This window comes from Penicillium malachiteum, assembly GCF_028827825.1.
Source record: "Penicillium malachiteum strain IBT 17515 chromosome Unknown utg000002l:1.0-8849297.0:1.0-8852440.0, whole genome shotgun sequence".
NCBI lineage: Eukaryota > Fungi > Ascomycota > Eurotiomycetes > Eurotiales > Aspergillaceae > Penicillium > Penicillium malachiteum.
The window spans coordinates 3,503,918-3,520,689 of record NW_026643095.1 but is presented as its reverse complement, the minus strand read 5'-3'; the positions used below and the strand labels follow the sequence as shown (position 1 = coordinate 3,520,689).

General features: G+C 47.8%; 8 protein-coding genes across 8 annotated transcripts; 6 read left to right on the top strand and 2 right to left on the bottom strand.

The window, feature by feature from the left end:
• Positions 1-617: 617 nt before the first annotated feature.
• Positions 618-1,458, top strand: N7483_004376 (p24 family protein; the record flags this gene model as incomplete). Its single annotated transcript, XM_057087813.1, has 3 exons — positions 618-830; positions 944-1,070; positions 1,139-1,458. The coding sequence occupies 3 exons, from the start codon at positions 618-620 to the stop codon at positions 1,456-1,458; spliced, it is 660 nt and encodes a 219-aa protein (XP_056947642.1).
• Positions 1,459-2,107: 649 nt separating this feature from the next.
• N7483_004375 (succinate dehydrogenase assembly factor 2) lies at positions 2,108-3,109 on the top strand (the record flags this gene model as incomplete). Its single annotated transcript, XM_057087812.1, has 2 exons — positions 2,108-2,555; positions 2,673-3,109. 2 exons carry the CDS (start codon positions 2,108-2,110, stop codon positions 3,107-3,109), a joined length of 885 nt encoding a protein of 294 aa, XP_056947641.1.
• Positions 3,110-3,781: 672 nt separating this feature from the next.
• Positions 3,782-5,226, top strand: cpcB (40S ribosomal protein RACK1; the record flags this gene model as incomplete). Its single annotated transcript, XM_057087811.1, has 4 exons — positions 3,782-3,861; positions 3,918-4,044; positions 4,203-4,520; positions 4,801-5,226. The coding sequence occupies 4 exons, from the start codon at positions 3,782-3,784 to the stop codon at positions 5,224-5,226; spliced, it is 951 nt and encodes a 316-aa protein (XP_056947640.1).
• A 1,166-nt stretch (positions 5,227-6,392) lies between these two features.
• N7483_004373 (pantothenate transporter) lies at positions 6,393-8,030 on the top strand (the record flags this gene model as incomplete). The annotated part of the gene is made up of 4 exons (XM_057087810.1): positions 6,393-6,793; positions 6,862-7,076; positions 7,130-7,306; positions 7,366-8,030. The coding sequence occupies 4 exons, from the start codon at positions 6,393-6,395 to the stop codon at positions 8,028-8,030; spliced, it is 1,458 nt and encodes a 485-aa protein (XP_056947639.1).
• Positions 8,031-8,235: 205 nt separating this feature from the next.
• On the bottom strand, positions 8,236-9,696 carry N7483_004372 (TPR domain protein; the record flags this gene model as incomplete). The annotated part of the gene is made up of 1 exon (XM_057087809.1): positions 8,236-9,696. One exon carries the CDS (start codon positions 9,694-9,696, stop codon positions 8,236-8,238), a length of 1,461 nt encoding a protein of 486 aa, XP_056947638.1.
• Positions 9,697-9,873: 177 nt separating this feature from the next.
• On the top strand, positions 9,874-11,284 carry N7483_004371 (SOS response-associated peptidase; the record flags this gene model as incomplete). Its single annotated transcript, XM_057087808.1, has 4 exons — positions 9,874-9,921; positions 9,986-10,018; positions 10,081-10,600; positions 10,671-11,284. The coding sequence occupies 4 exons, from the start codon at positions 9,874-9,876 to the stop codon at positions 11,282-11,284; spliced, it is 1,215 nt and encodes a 404-aa protein (XP_056947637.1).
• Positions 11,285-11,661: 377 nt separating this feature from the next.
• N7483_004370 (uncharacterized protein) lies at positions 11,662-12,518 on the bottom strand (the record flags this gene model as incomplete). Its single annotated transcript, XM_057087807.1, has 4 exons — positions 11,662-11,728; positions 11,784-11,894; positions 11,958-12,370; positions 12,423-12,518. The coding sequence occupies 4 exons, from the start codon at positions 12,516-12,518 to the stop codon at positions 11,662-11,664; spliced, it is 687 nt and encodes a 228-aa protein (XP_056947636.1).
• Positions 12,519-12,919: 401 nt separating this feature from the next.
• On the top strand, positions 12,920-15,251 carry N7483_004369 (RNA polymerase II mediator complex middle subunit MED1; the record flags this gene model as incomplete). Its single annotated transcript, XM_057087806.1, has 2 exons — positions 12,920-14,506; positions 14,562-15,251. 2 exons carry the CDS (start codon positions 12,920-12,922, stop codon positions 15,249-15,251), a joined length of 2,277 nt encoding a protein of 758 aa, XP_056947635.1.
• Positions 15,252-16,772: the final 1,521 nt, after the last annotated feature.

Here is a 16,772-nt window from a genome sequence, read left to right as displayed (position 1 = left end):
CATTTCTTGTCATCTTCTTTTGAGGCTACGGCCTGGTGGTTTTCTTGTCTATTGTATCCTGCGTGCCGTTGAAGCCTTTTTGTCTCTGCTAAACTCGACTCTGACGACTAATATGGTACCTCTTCTCTTCTTTGGTTGACATCTCTATTGGATTTCTCATAGAGATTATCTTTGGTTTTTCTTTTTGTGAACTTTGCAAGATACCATGCTTCAAGTATTTATGTCTGTATCTAAGAGCCTCTACGCTTCAAGCCAATTCATTGATTGATATGCATCCTTAAGGTAGTCCAGAATCCTCACGATGTAGAATTGTAGTCCAGCGCCGAGTACTTTGTTGTCATCATCCAGTTGCCCACCAAACAATATCAACTCACTTCAAGTAGTGAAACTTGATGCTAGGTCTTTAAATAACTCGCTAACTGCGCCAGTTTAATTGCTATCAAACATCCTTGTATCAAGACTGGCATGCAGTAGATGTCTACTTCGAAGGTTAACATCTGGCTCTGTGGGCTGGCCCGGCTGGGCACTTTCGGAGGATTAGTCATCCCGCTCTCCCCTTTCCAAGTGGCATCAACACATCAAGCTCCTGTTTACCACGTCGAACTCTCCGCGCCACCATGGGTTCCTCTCCATTCACAATGAGGTCAATCTTGGCTCTCTTTTTGCTTGTCATTCAACTCGCTACCGCCCTGAAATTTGACCTCCCTGCCTCCTCCGCCAACGGCAAGAATGAGCGATGCATCCGCAACTTCGTCTCAAAGGACCAGCTGGTCGTAGTCACTGCCGTCGTGAGCGGTTCCAAGGGTGACGGCCAGCGCGTCAACATGCACGTATGTGATCTCCATGTCTTAGATAGTTCAAGGACTTCAATCCCGGATTCAAGTCCTATTGAGGACAACAAGCAACTACCTCCAGTGCTGGACAGTAACTAACATCTCTATAGATTAAGGATTCCATGGGCAACGACCACGGTCGTCCAAAGGATATTGTCGGTGAGGTCCGTCAGGCCTTCACCTCAGCCGCCGATACTGCTTTTGATGTGTGCATGGAGAACCAGCTCGTCGGTCGTAGTAAGTTTCCATTACTCGTCCTACCCATCTCTGATTCCCAGTCATTCCTAAACTGCTTCTTCCTATAGACGCCATCGCCAACCCTACCCGTGAAATCGAACTTGACGTTGAGATCGGTGCCGATGCCCGCGACTGGAACAGTATTCAGATCCAGGAGAAGCTTAAGCCCGTTGAGACAGATCTGCGTCGCATCGAAGAGATGGTTGCCGATATCGTTACTGAAATGGATTACCTCCGCACACGTGAGCAGCGTCTCCGTGATACGAACGAGAGTACCAATGAGCGCGTGAAATGGTTTGCGTTTGGTACTATGGGTATGCTGGTTGGATTGGGTGCGTGGCAGGTTGTCTACCTCCGTGCTTACTTCCGGTCTAAGCATCTTATTTAAGAATTTGCGGATGAGTATATGGATTGGGTGCAAGGGCTTAAGACATGAGGCTTTCTTGCATGGTATTTGAATTGCATTTTGCAGGTATTTGGTTTCCTTCGCTTTGCTTGTTTTTAGATGCAGCACTGCCAGCGTGGGAGTTGCTGTTGTCTTTATGTACTTTTTATGGTGCTCGTGTCTTATGGCTCTTTTGCTCCAATGATCATGAATTCGATGATATAAAATCTACTTTCTGTTTATGGATCAATTATTCAGTATTGTTGTAAATCTAATGCGGAGCACTCCGAGTCCATACATAAGGAAGTTGTATACATGAATTGCTGCTAGGATTTTACATCTATGGCTTATAAATCCTATGTCTAACATTACCCAGGTACCATCTTGGTCAAAAATAGTTATCTTTAATCCAATTCATCAATCAGCCAAGCGCCAACTATCTACATACCAATGCTGCGTAATTGTATGCAACTTGAGTGGTAGATACTCCTGCAAACTATGCAAACATCGGGTGATGCAGGTAGCTTTTTCGGGCCGGCTAATGATTCGAGATGATGTCAAGCCGAGCAAAAACAGCTTATCAACCAACGCCTCTCCTCGAAAGGACCTCTCTCACTACCTTACGGGGATAATAAAAAAAAAAAGACCAAAAATGTCTGCACCAAGACTAATTTTCCGCGCCTTGCGGCCAGTGCCATCATCGCACAAGCTCTCGGCAATTAACCGTTCGTTCGGCACATCTGCTCTACGCTTCAGCGATGCCAAAGATCGCGCTCATCCCAATGCCCCCGCCCACCGTGAGACCCAGGCGAAGAAGACGCCGAATCAATTCGTACCCAACACTACTTCTACTATGACCAAGGACTTTCCCAATGTCGGAAACAAGCCTGCGCCGCCGGAGATGCTGAACAGCGTTGATCCCAACTACCTTCCTGCGGATCCTTACCCCGGAAAGATTGAGCATTTTACTGGTGGTCGCCAGGACAATGGTGCACAGAAGCCTGAGTTGGGTGTTGGCGAGATGGAAGGTATTACCTTCAAGGTTGAGCCATTGAAGCGAGTTGGAGAGGACGCTGTTACCATGCGTGCTCGGTTATTATGTATGTTTTCTCCTGCCTTTTCCCCTCCCAGTATCTTCCTGGAAAGCTGGCATTTCATCTTTCATGCTTCTGTATGGCCATACATCCGAATGAACTGAACTAACCCAAGACGAATAGACCAAAGCCGCAAGCGCGGAATCCTGGAGTCCGACCTCCTTCTCTCCACCTTCGCCGATGTCTACCTCGGCAAAATGTCACTCCAGCAACTCCAAGAATACGACCGCTTCCTCGATGAAAACGACTGGGACATCTACTACTGGGCTACCCAGGACCCGCCCGAGGTTACCGGCGCAAACTCTCCAGCTGAGGACACACTAACGGAGACTTGGAAGGAAACTGGCGCAAAGAGCGGCGAGTGGGCACAGACTATTGGTGCTTTCCGAGCTGCCTACCGACCAGTTCCCCAGCGATGGAGCGGATCTGAGATTTTGGAGCAACTGAGGGACCATGTGCGTGATAAGAGCGCTGTTGGCTTCGAGTCGGCTAAGAAGAAGCGCAACGGTGGAGGTGGTGGATTGGGCCGTATGCCCAATGTTAAGGTTTTCAACTCTTGAGTGACTGGATATTTCAAGGCTTGGATTTTCTGTGTATGACTAAAGTATGGATCTCATGTGAGTAGATAGCTCTGGAGACAGGATTGATTGGACATGTATGTGGTTGAGCTTGTATTATAATTGCCGCAAGATGGTTGCGATGCCTAGTATAGTTTGGTTTTAGGTGGTCGAGACTGTGTTGATAGATGTATTCTAGAACCGCATTTCCAGATCATCAAAGAGACCAATCACATTGAAAGCAATTGTGGTCAGGAGTACCCGCTTCAAGAATTAGTAGGAAGATGTACGTGTATGGAGACTTCCAAGGATGGGTTGAGATGGAGCTGGGGAAGTGGTGGAGGTATGGTGTGAGATAATTGATTCGAGTACCAACAAAAAGCCATCGCCGTCATTCTATAACTACAGATTCATATTATAATCTACCTAGCTATTTAAATAGATCATCAATGCTTTTATCCATTAATATGAGATGCATATCCATGGTATAGAAGCCGATAAGATATCACCACGTGACCTTCGCTTAGTGTTAGGGCACGGCGGAACCACACAAGGAACCAGCCAACCGGGTTAGGGCTTTGGCGGGCACGCAGCACCTCCTTCCTCTGCGATTTTATCTCCCAGCGTCAACGACCTACTCCGCCCATCCTCTCCCCTTCATCGTCTCACTGCATCATGGCTGAGCAGCTGGTTCTTCGCGGCACCCTCGAGGGCCACAATGGCTGGGTTACTTCCCTGGCTACCTCCCTGGAGAAGTATGTTACGCCTTGACGAGTTTTCGAAAAACCTCTTATTCTGACTTGGCTATTAGCCCCAACATGCTGCTGTCCGGTTCTCGCGACAAGACCCTGATCATCTGGAACCTCACCCGCGATGAGCAGGCTTACGGTTACCCCAAGCGCAGCCTGGAGGGCCACTCCCACATCGTCTCTGACTGTGTATGCTACCATTTTGCCCCTCTCTATATGATCGAAAAAAAAAACGAAAACCATGATGGATGGATCCGCTCGGAAACGACAGATTGGAATCGGATTTTGATCCCGGGAAACAATTGAACGGTTTTTGGCTGACCGATGGTCTTTTTCATGGAATATAGGTGATCTCCTCCGACGGTGCCTACGCTCTGTCCTCCTCTTGGGACAAGTCCCTCCGCCTGTGGGAGCTCTCCACCGGTAACACCACCCGCACCTTTGTCGGCCACACCAACGACGTTCTCTCCGTCTCTTTCTCCGCCGACAACCGTCAGATCGTCTCCGGTTCCCGTGACCGCACCATCAAGCTGTGGAACACCCTCGGTGACTGCAAGTACACCATCACCGACAAGGGCCACACCGAGTGGGTTTCCTGCGTTCGCTTCAGCCCCAACCCCCAGAACCCCGTCATTGTCTCCGCTGGCTGGGACAAGCTCGTCAAGGTACGCTACATTCCCGATGTTTCAATTTTGTCAACAATTGTTGGCTTGTGCTCTTTTTATTTTGCCACCCACCCACATGATGTTTGCATAAACGTATTTGCTACTTCAGAGCCCTTCGGGGCCATGAGACAATTTTTCACCTTTTGCCTGATGGAATCCCAATACAACAATTTCTTGTTGAATTGATGATGAGGAAAAAAACCAAAAAGATTTTTTTACCTACTTTACAAGTTTATCGTTGCTGGACCTTGGCATGCTGACCATTTATCTCCGCAATTAGGTTTGGGAGCTCGCTTCCTGCCGCCTGCAGACCGACCACATCGGTCACACCGGCTACATCAACACCGTCACCATCTCTCCCGATGGATCCCTTTGCGCTTCCGGTGGCAAGGACGGTACCACCATGCTCTGGGACCTGAACGAGTCCAAGCACCTCTACTCCCTCCACGCCGGTGATGAGATCCACGCTCTCGTCTTCTCCCCCAACCGCTACTGGCTGTGCGCTGCCACCAGCAGCTCCATCACCATCTTCGACCTCGAGAAGAAGAGCAAGGTTGATGAGCTCAAGCCTGAGTACGTCGAGAAGGGCAAGAAGAGCCGTGACCCCGAGTGTATCTCCCTCGCCTGGTCCGCCGATGGCCAGACCCTGTTCGCCGGTTACACCGACAACAAGATCCGTGCCTGGGGTGTTATGTCGCGTGCTTAGATGAGTCAATGAGTGTGAAGGAGGAGGCCTCTTTTTGATCTATTGCCAAGGGAATCAAAAAAAAAGTTTCAAAATCCAGAACAAGAAGGGCTTTGGTTTTGGGATGTATGAGCCACGAGCAATGAAGCACTTTGGGGTCGGGAGACGGTTTTTCCCCGACCCCTGAGTTTTCTGACATGCCTAGCTTACTCGATTCCCCATTAAAATTCGAATGTCTGGAATCTTGTGGAGGCGTGTGATGTTCTAATACCACATAAGGCATCAAAACTGTTTTCCTATTTTTTCTTCACCCTGTTCTCTTCTGACTTGTGTCGGGTGTCCAGACTGTAGATTGTAGTGTTTCAACTTGCCAGATGAGGATATCCTCTTGCTAGTAGCTTCCCGCTTTGAAATGTATCAACTACCTCGTGGTCGTGCTTCTAGTTGGGTCTTGCTATCATATTGAAGTTGCCTTGAAGTTGTCTTGTAGCCTTCACGTCTCACTTGATCTTCATCTCGCCTTTGCTACTTCCGGTGCACAAGTAGATCCAAGCATTACCGAAGGGGCCATCGCATGAAGAGGAACTTCAAGTTCTTACTGATTGACCGATACCTTGAAGCCCTGCTCCGTATTGAACTCCTGTCATCGGCCATTTTCTAAGACTGGTCGTTTAACGTTATTACTACGAGCTATCCATATGAGCATGATATCTTATGGCAATATTTGTAGAAGTACTATCTAGATAGTATTCATATGTAATTCAAATATTCCTAATTATATGATGGTCTTGATCGAGTTGATTATAGAGGATACAGGATTGTCACTTTCCGTCCGAAATGTTGCAATCTGATCAATCTCCCGAGGTCACAACCCCGCATACTACATAAGGCTTATCAGCTGAATCTCACCATCAAGGAGGTCCTTCTCGTCATTGCGAATGGCCAGTCCGCTTTATAAATCCCGCTCTCGGCCTTGAGTAGGCTTGAGAATTTCTCAACCACTACCTGCTCGATAATTCGGGTCTCTATATGTCCAGGGGTGTGTTGTGTGGAACGCATGTTTACGTGCTCTGTCGAGGCCACCGATATCACACCCATTCCACGCCTTGACTCATTGACTCGCATGTCTTGAGAACCTTGAAAGACAAAAAGAAATCCAGGCCAAGGACAAAGAAACTCGACTAGAAATGCCGTCAAACAAACTTGCGATCTGGCTTTGGGGCTCAAATGCCCAAGACCGTGCTCTGCTATCCAAACTCGATATAACACTGCTCCCTTACTTTTCACTGATATGGTTTCTATTCGGCGTCACCCGATCCAGTTACTCATCAGCATATATCAGTGGTATGAAGGAAGCATTAGGATTCGAAGGTAAAGATTACAACTATATGAACACGGCATACCTGGTTGTTTACGCTGTCTGTCAAATGCCCGGAACCAGTCTTCTGACAATTCTCCGACCGAAATATGTCTTCGTTACTGCCAATGTAACTTGGAGTCTGTTGACTTTAATCACATTCAAGATGACACATGCCTGGCAGGTTATTCTGTTGAATGCTATTGAAGGTGGATTTTCTGCTATCGCTTAGTATGTCCCATGTCCCTTTGACCCAAGGTCCGATTGCGAGTGACTCTAATCTGACCTGTTTGTTACAGCGTTGGCGCACAGTTCATTCTTGGCTCATGGTATAGGAAATCCGAGCTAGGCGTGCGAGCTGCTGTGTTTTGTGTCTTTGGTCAGCTTGGGACTATGTCTGGCGGTTGGATTCAGGCTGGACTACTTAAGACTCTTGCGGACAAGAATGGTCTACCGGCATGGAAATGGATCTTTATCATTGTGTCAGTCATGACACTTCCAGTGGCTATATTCGGTATGCTAACTCGCTTCCATATTGATTCGATGTGGCATACTGATGATGGATAGGTTGGGTTTTTATCCCAGATCTCCCTGAGCACCGGGCTGCTTGGTATCTCACCGACGAACAGAAAGAGCACGCAGCTACCAGACTGGGCACTCCCCGTAAGGTGTCATGGGATCTAACCGTGTTCAAGCGAGTTTTGCTGAGCTGGCAGTTCTACCTCTTGCCAACAATGTTCATGTGTATGTGGACTTCCTTCTAGCTACCACTTTATCTTAAGCCTCTGACACACGTTCTATAGTATACTCGCTATGCGTGCAGATGCTACAGAATAATGTTATGGCATACTGGCTGGCCTCGAGAGGGTACACAACAGTTCAACAAAACAACTACCCCACAGGCATCTACGCCACAGCAATCCTGGGAACTGTGGTATATGCTGTCATTTCCGACAAGCTCCAATCCCGCTGGGAAGTGTCTGTCGTGATTGGCTTGAGCTTTATCATAGGCTCGGCTGTCTTGGTCTCCAGTCCTTCCACGGATGCTGGCTACTTTTTCGCATTCTACTTCTTGGGGACTACTTTCGCGCCTCAGGCTGTGTGGTACTCATGGATGGCCGATGTGACGAATCATGACTTTCAACTACGTGCCATTACGACAGGATTCATGAACTCATTTGACTTTGTTTTCGTATCCTGGTGGCCTCTAATATTCTATCCTGCAACTGATGCGCCTCATTACAGAAAGGGATACATCGCGAGTCTAATCACTGGAGCTTTGACGCTGCCTTTGATTGGCATCGTGGCTTATCTAGAAAAGAGAGATACGGCCCGTGGGATTCTTGGAAGGTCTCCGATAAATGACCTTTCCAACAACAGGGAATCATATGACCCTCACGATGAGCCAGCTGAGATCGATGACGATGAGCATGCGCCGATCAACGTGCAGCCGAAGACCAGCGTCTAACGAGATGATGTTCCCCATGGAAGACACGAGAGTACGATTTGATTATCAGGATGGTATGCTAGATTCCTTGACCAGAGCCAAATTTTATCTTTCAAATGTTATCTCAAGACAATAGCGATATAGGGAGGAGTTGGATTCTAGAATCATAATACAATACTATACATGCTGGCAGTTGTTAAGGTGATTTCTACTGTGAGATTCACCCTTATTTCTTCGCCAGTCTCTTCAATGCAGTATCCGCCATGGAGATACCCTCCTCAAACCCAAGTCCACTCGCCATCGACTTAGCCTCCAAGTATCGCTGCTTGGCCACTTCGGGTTTCTTCTGAAGCTCTGCGAGCTCACCCAAGTTGTATGTTGCGACAACACATGTGACATCACATTCCTCATCGCGAAACGGAGGTTGAATACGTGCGGCGACATCAAGAGACTTCTGCGCCCATTGGCGAGCTGCCTCGACGATTTGATCTTGCTTGACGGCTTGCTTTGGCTGGCCGCCAGGTGGGTGCTGTACCTGACCAACCATAGCACTAGCAACGTCATTAAGTAGTGTGACCTGCTTGCAAGACGGCGAACCACCTTCCGCCACACGAATCATCTCCAATGCACGCATGTACAGTGGCAAAGCCAGGTCATGGTTGTCCTTGGCACTGTAGGTAGTTGCGAGCTCCGTCAGAGCCGTCGCAATCTCAGTCATGTTCAGCCATGACTCTTCTCCACCTTCAATAGCAGCTGCACTGCCAACAGGGAGCCCAAGCTTCTGACGGCGGTGCATTTCCTTCAAACAGAGCTCCACAGCAGCGACCTGCGCAGCCTCGGCCTTCTTGTCATCCTGGATGTAGTCACTAGCATAGAGCTCTCCCAACTTCATCTGCATACCAACAACCTTCTTGAGGGCACGATCACGCTGCCGAGCCTCAAACTCCTGCAATTCCCGCAGTTCCTTCTCCGCATCCTCCAATGCCTCAGTATTGATCTGAATACTCTCCGCAATAGTCTTCAATGATTCGGGAGACTTGGCCGCCTGGGTCTTCGCAGGTCCAATCGAAGCAGACTCGGTATTCCGTCCCTGCTCAATCCATCTCAACGCCTCATCCTTTGTTCGCTCCAATACTTCGATTGCAGGTTTCACCAATCCAGCCTTCTCCAGCATCATAGCAACCTGTAACTTGATACCAAGCACTTCATCAGAGAATGGGTGCATCCCAAGCTCAATACCGATCCGCAATGCCTCCTTGTACGCCTGTAGGGCCTTGGGCGGGTTCAGGTCGATCTCAGTGTAATACACTGCTGTACGGAGCGCGTCCGCGACTGGTGGTGGGAACTTGTGGTATTGCGGTGCGACACGAGTAAGCTCTTCATATGAGATATAGGCGAATGCACCAATAGCACTGATGAGCGAGACGATTGCGAGTGGGAGGAGAATGGGGTTCTTGCGGAAGATGCCCTTCGAGGCCTCACGGTAGCCGAGTCGGATACGCTGGGCATAAGTGACATATCGTGGGCGGGTGATATTGGACAAAGTCAGGGGAGTGATATTTGTAGACTTTAATTGTGATGTTGGGCGTGCATTGTGAGTGTATATTGACCGGCTTAGGAACTGACGCTGTGCTGGTACGAGGTTTGAGGTGTAGGCGCTCGTGCGCCGCGACGCTGCGCGGAACATGGCAGAAGCAGTATACGTTGCAGAATATTCGAGTTGTTCTTCATTAAAGGTTCAATGCCAAATTGGAGATTGATGGGGTTCAAGGGTAATGGTACAATGAGTAGTGTCGAGAAGCATTGACGGATAGGAACGAGCCCGCATTTTGATTTTCTTTTGCCCCAAGCTTCTCTCCGCCATATGACGTTGCCCAGCCGTATCTTCGTGAACTACATTCTGGAGTCAGAGGTATTGAATTGCATGATCAAAGCGTCATTTTGTTTTTAAATACAAGAAACTCTGATAAATTCAGGTTGAAATGTGCGGTCGATATGCTTTGGGGGTGGTAAGTCGATCTTTATGTCAAGGTCCCTTGATCCTGGTGCTGATTCAACTTGAAATATATAGCGGATGGCGTATGTCCGACAACATCTCCAGGACAGAGGAATGCCCGTAGATGATGCGCCAGAAGATGACGAAGTCAGAGAGACCTACAATTTTGCCCCTGGCAACTTTGGTGCTGTCTACAGAGCTGAGATCCCTGACAAAGAGCGCGCGCATAATGAAGATCGTTCGGGACAGAACGCAGACCACGATTTGCACGAGGTGACCGATGATGCAGAGAAAACACATACAAGATATAAGATCCAGAGTATGAAATGGGGATTGATCCCATCCTGGACCAAGAGACAACCAGACTACGGATCTCTAATGCGCACCATTAATTGTCGGGATGACTCACTTATGGAGGATCGGGGGATGTGGACATCCATGAAGCGAGGAAAGAGGTGCATCGTAGTCTGCCAGGGCTTCTATGAATGGTTGAAGAAGGGCCCAGGAGGCAAGGACAGAATTCCACATTATGTCAAGCGCAAGGATGGTGCCATGATGTGCTTTGCGGGATTATGGGACCGTGTTTCATATGAAGGTCTGTTGGCCCCGAGCTCTTTTTTCATGGGAAAATCTCGAGATGGGATGCTGTAGCTGACAGGAAGAAGGAACCGACGAGAAATTATACACTTACACTGTCATCACAACCTCTTCAAATCCCTACTTGAAGTTCCTCCATGAGCGCATGCCCGTCATCCTGGAACCTGGTTCGGAAGCTATGAAGATGTGGCTTGATCCACATCGCAAGACATGGTCGAAGGAGCTACAATCCATTCTAAAACCCTATGAGGGTGAGCTGGAGTGCTACCAGGTCCCTAAGGAAGTCGGAAAAGTAGGGAACAACTCCCCTGGCTTTATTGTTCCAGTTGACAGCAAAGAAAACAAGAGCAACATTGCAAATTTCTTCCCTAGCACAAGAAAGAAAGATGAAAAGCCCAGTTCTACGATTGACGAATCTCCGAAAAAGGAGCCAGGGATTTCAAGTCCTGACATAAAGCCTAAAAAGGAAGAAGAAGAAACCGAAACGATAGCAGCCGGTGTGAAACGAGAACATTCCCCAGAGTCGCCAACCAAAAGGGCCCAAGAGACGAAAGTCCAGCAGGGTAGTCATTCTCCTAAGAAACCAAAAACACGAAGTGCTACATCTAATACACCGAAGAAAACTGGCGCAACAAAACCGACGGATGGATCTCAAAGAATCACAAACTTTTTCGAGAAATAGTATCCTAATGAGAATCGAAGAAACAAATTCAAGTTGATCAGAATACGTCTACATGATTATCTACTGCTACTATGCCTGTCCTAATAGCCTCCCATGATTGATCCCATGATTGGGAGATCTTAATACTACTGCCGGTTAGAAAGCTCTCAGTACTCCAAATCACTCGACCAATCTTTGCCTTACCATTAATCTCTCTATAATTGATGCATAGGCAACTCTCTATAGAAAACCGGTACAGACAGGTACAGATAATTTATTAGGAGGCAACATAGAATGTAGCTCTGAGGTAGGAAGATTGTCAGATTCGTACATATTGAAACAGTAGTAGAACACTATTATACAGGAGAATTCAAATCCGAACTCCTAAGAAGGTCTGTTCATTCCTTTTCGAGTTCCTTCAGCCTCTGAACAAGCTTCTCTCTGAGAAAAGGACTCAAACCGAGACTGTATACCAAAATCAGTATTAGGTGTGACAAGAGCGAACTAAGAAAAGACTTACATCCCATCACGAGTCACAGTTCGATAGGTGCCGCTAGATTGATAGTTTCCATGACCATCAACGAACTGGCCATTTGCATCTACCTCGAGGCTACCAAAGATGTCCTCTGGCCTTTAAAGCAGTCAGCAGCTGATCAAAAACTTTCAATGTATACATCCAGCGACATAGTCTTACCATGCAATTCGGCCATAATCAGGAGGTCGCCTGGCATCTGAAATATGAATCCAGCCACCTCGACCAGCGGATCCAGCACCACCTTGTCCACTAGCTCCACCACTGGAATCACCTATGTCGGTGCGTCGTTTACTTCTTCTGTTATTGGTTGAAGTAAGCACACCACCAGTGTACAAGTTTGCACCAGCAGTTGAGACCATGACTTGTGCCTGGGACTGCGCATCAGGATCCTCGTGAGCATGCTTGGAGAAGACCTCTTGAAGAATGCCCAGAAACTTTGGGTTCTCCCTCAGTGAATCTGTTGTAGGTGGTAGCTTCGATGTGACTCCAATTGCTAGGTCTGAGTTAACAGGCTCAGTTGGCAGCAGTGATAGGATGTGAGATCCTGATGGGCCATCACTGGGAAAAGCATACTGCTTCCAAGGTTAGTTACTATCAGGTAGATCAATTCAGATAGCTACTTACGATATGAGGGTTGCTTTCTAGTGTAGAAACATAGCGGAAATGTGTCAGCCTGGGGACCTTAAAGGCCTGGCAGTTCAATGTCCTTAATGCGAACATTTTAATGCAATTAATATGATGGAATCTATAAGAGGTGAATGTTCCTGGAACCCATTCGGTCATCGTGCAGACAAAGGAAAGCGGTCAGTGAAGCGGTGAGGCATCAACAGCTTAGACTGGTCCGCACGATGACTTGTTGGGGGATCTTGAAATAACGAAGCTCAAGTTGCGAGCTTGAACTTGTGCTCACTGATCAATTGCGCTGTTGTCAATCTTGAGGTGGGAGCTGTAGGTAACACTTAATACCCCTGTACAGTCTGAAACCTTTCATTCTGCGGCTCTCCAGGACTCTTCTCACAGCATCAAGGATCGTCCTTGAACTACCTGCTGCTTGAATCACACTATTACGTCTCAAAAGATCCCTACATTTCTCTTTTGTCTGAAAATAGATTGCGCTCACAATGGCGACACCATCAGCCAAGCCTGGTGCCACACCAACACATCTCACTTCCTCACCACACCCATCCTCCGCACCTCTCTCCCGCTCTATCGCTCATAAGTCGCCTACAAAAACCCCAACAGCTTCAGGACCAGGACACACACATCACATAAGCGTTTCCTCATTTCATCAATACGCTACACCTCTTGCCGTTTCAAGCGCAGTCGACGACCCTGTCAATTTCAGCTCTCCCTCCGCACTCCTTGCACTAAGCGGTTACACTGGAATTGGAATAAGTCCGTCCCCCGCAGTTCACGATGCGCTTGTTGGTCCAGGAATGAATGTCAACGATATTCAGAATCTCGGTATGCAGGGACTCAAGCTTGGAGTGGGTCGAGATGGTGACCAGGAGCAAAAACATCGAATCGAGGAAGTGGTGCAGTCTCTCCGTGCGCGCGTTGCCGGGCGAGGTGTGTCTAGAGAGGGGATTGAGCGACTTGGACGATTGGAGGGCTTTGAATCTCTCTGGCAAGACAATGACATCAATATTGCTGGCAATTTTGTGGACCTTGAAATCGAGTTTCATGCAGGTTATGATGTTGTCAAAGATGTGAGTTTGCGATATGCGACGCCCGAGTACACGGAAGGGGAACGAAGAGAGGAAGCGACTGCTGTCTTAAAGCGCAATCTTGTTCAGTCGACCCAAGACAGTGACACCGGGAACTGGAAATCTCTCCAAGGGTTCTACGAGAACCTACAATGGCTTGCAAAACTTGATAAACTCAGCCAAGAAGTGAATTGCTTTGAGGCGCTGGAGGGTCTGGAGGAGAACTTTAAGCGCCTATGGGCAGAAGAAGGCAAAATTAACAAGTATGGGGGCGACTACGAACATCTATGTTCAGGAATCATTGGCCGTCCGAGCATGCACAAGGGATCACGAATTGGACTCGGCTTGGAGTACTGGGTTGACCAGGCTAAGGTCTTGGATACGAAGCAGTCGCAGAAGTCGCCCGATGCCATGGTCATTGACGGAGAAGAAAATGACTTGGCAGATCAAGAACGAACGTGGACCGTTATGATTGAGTGTGAGGAGGGGTACCCGTCCCTTCGCATCTCCAAAGAATGGGTTAAAAGTGAAGTATTCACACCCAATGAAAAGACCGAGTCATCACCGTCAGTCGAAACTGTCAAATGGCTTGATCCTCCGCCGACTATGCGCATCTCTCATGGAAATCATCCCGACCCAATGGCGTTGGATTCTAGCATGCTGGAATCATCGCCGCCAAATCGTCGCTTTGTTGCTAGACTAGAACCTCCGCTTGTTGTTCCTTTCCTCACAGCATCTGAGATACATCGCCATCTCGTATTACCCGCTCCGATGTTCAAGTTCTCATATGATTGGCTACTTGTCTCTGATCCGACATCGCCTGATGCTTCACCTCAGCCTAGCCGACGAAAGCGCAGAATGTCTGTGGATGCTGTTGATTCAAAAGGAACGTCTTATTCTCAGCAACATAACTACACGTTCCAAGCCTTTGACCAGTCTCCGGGCTACACGATTCGCGAATTGCCATTCTCGCATCCTCGACATCTCGCCGACATTCTCCCGGTATGAACAATATACTTACGTCTTGTATTGTCATAACACAGCTAATTTGAAGTAGGTGCTCCGACAATACGCTTTGCTCTCTAGCTTGATCCGAAAGGTATTCTTGGTACGTCAGCAGAAGGAAGACGGATCGATGTCCCCTAAATCGACAGCAACGGTGACAGGAACGTCATCGACGATAGCAACAGGAACAGCGTTGAGATCGATCTCAACGGGCTCCCCGCTTGCACCAGGTTCGAGTCTCTTCGGTGGTCGAAAAGGACCCATCACTTTCAGCAATGACGATCATAATGAAGAAAGGCTCAATATGCTTCTCAGCAGTGGAATTTCTGCTTTGGATGGTTCCAGCGATATTCTCAGTGAAAGCTCAAAATTCATGGATGGTATCATGGTGGACGTGACATTACGAACACCCCTGGGACAGGCGCCAGCTCTCATGCTCTTGATTACAGACCCAGGCAAAACGGCTGGCAGCGTTGAAAAGTACGTGCGTGAGCTATTGCAGGTGTCGCTCTCTTTTGAGATTGGTCTCAATGGACGTGTCTCAGTAGTGGACAGCTCGGGCCTTGTGAAAGAGACCAATCAAGACCACTCGGATACAGAAATGCAAGGGACTGATGACAACAAGCCAAGCCTGCAAGATATTCACAAGAAGATTGTTAGGGTGATTGAGATCTCACAGGACCTGGGCATCCTGGTCGAGTGGGTCCTTCGTTCGCTGCGGGAGCGGGCCGACAGCGGTTGAGGCTGATTACTGGGATTCTCGGAAGCTACGGAGTGTTTACACTAGTGGACGTCCGAGATTCTTTTGTCATTTCTTCTGCAAGTTTGGCTTGTAAATGCATTGAGGTGTACATTGCAGGAGGCAACTCAATCCTGGTTACTCCATACCCTGCTGCATTATTGCCACCAACGATAAACCCTCCACCTGATCTGTCACAAGTGAGAGAGCCTCACAGCATGAAAGCTTAAGCTACAGACCCTCATCACTACCCCGGGAGGCAATGGCAGATATGCAAGGGTAATATGTGGTGGCACTCGTGCAGCAGCAGCACCATCACGAATGGCATTTTTTGCAATTTCTGCAAGGCCCCTTACACAAACTTAAGTACCAGCTCTGAGTGGTTGCCTTCAGCAATCCAATGAGTTTTAGCTATGGATGATGAATATGAGATCGCCTTCCAAGGTTTTGGATACACCACACTTCGCGGCCCCATGTAAGATGTAGTTCTATTCTACACCACAGTAGACACTCTAATCCCTTATCTTACCCGGGGTCCTCCGTACCCCGTCTCCCCACTCAGTAGTACTACTCCCGAGGTCCAGCATATGCACTGTGAATTAGATCAGTATCACATGACACAGACGCGAGACCCTGAAATGTAAATATGGTGGCGATATTGAATCTACATCACATCATTATGTCGCATGGCCGATCAGATATCCGAGGCTTTAAGTTTGCGGGGCTGGATTTTTGCTGCAGAGTTGCATTGTCCTGGCAGGATACGGAGTACTATGAACGAGATCTCATTTGATACTCATAAATGAAGTTGTCTAGATTGATATGAGGCATATAAACACCCTACAATGATCCGCTGGACGCGAAATAAAATCAAAAAGAAATAATCAACCCCAATCAGGTTGTTTCCCCGTAACGGGGTGCACTAGTATTGAATTCTTGAAACTGACCTTCTGTATGAGGGAGAAATCAGCACCCCACTGTTGAGGCTTTTGTCGCGTACTAGTACTGAGCAATGACATAGTTGTGCCTGGGAAACGAGCCCTTCTTTGATGTTGCTTCATAGCTCACATTCCGGTGAGGCATTTTGGAGCCTTGTTCCTAGAAATCCCTCGTAGTAACTAGCACTTTGTTTTCTTTTTCTTCACGTTTCTTCTTTTATTCGAAGTATGTACTCAGACCCTCAAGTATTTAGGGAGGTTTTCTTTTAGTCATATTTTCTTTTCTTTTCCTTTTTTTTTTTCATGGTCACTAGACTTGTGATCGGACGGACCTGGATATTACGTCTTAAGTATTAAAGCGATGACAATCACTAGTCAGCGGCGTGTGTCAACAGCATAATGGACCAATAAGGGGAAACCGATAAGAGATTCGTCGATCCATCCATAATTCCACCTGGGCAGCTCGTTTGGTTTTGCGGAGTCATTCATTTTGGGAATTGATATGAACTTGAATAATGGCTTGAAACTAGCCACTGGAGCATTTTGAGGCCCAAACGTTTCAGGTTACAATCGAGAACATTGAAGT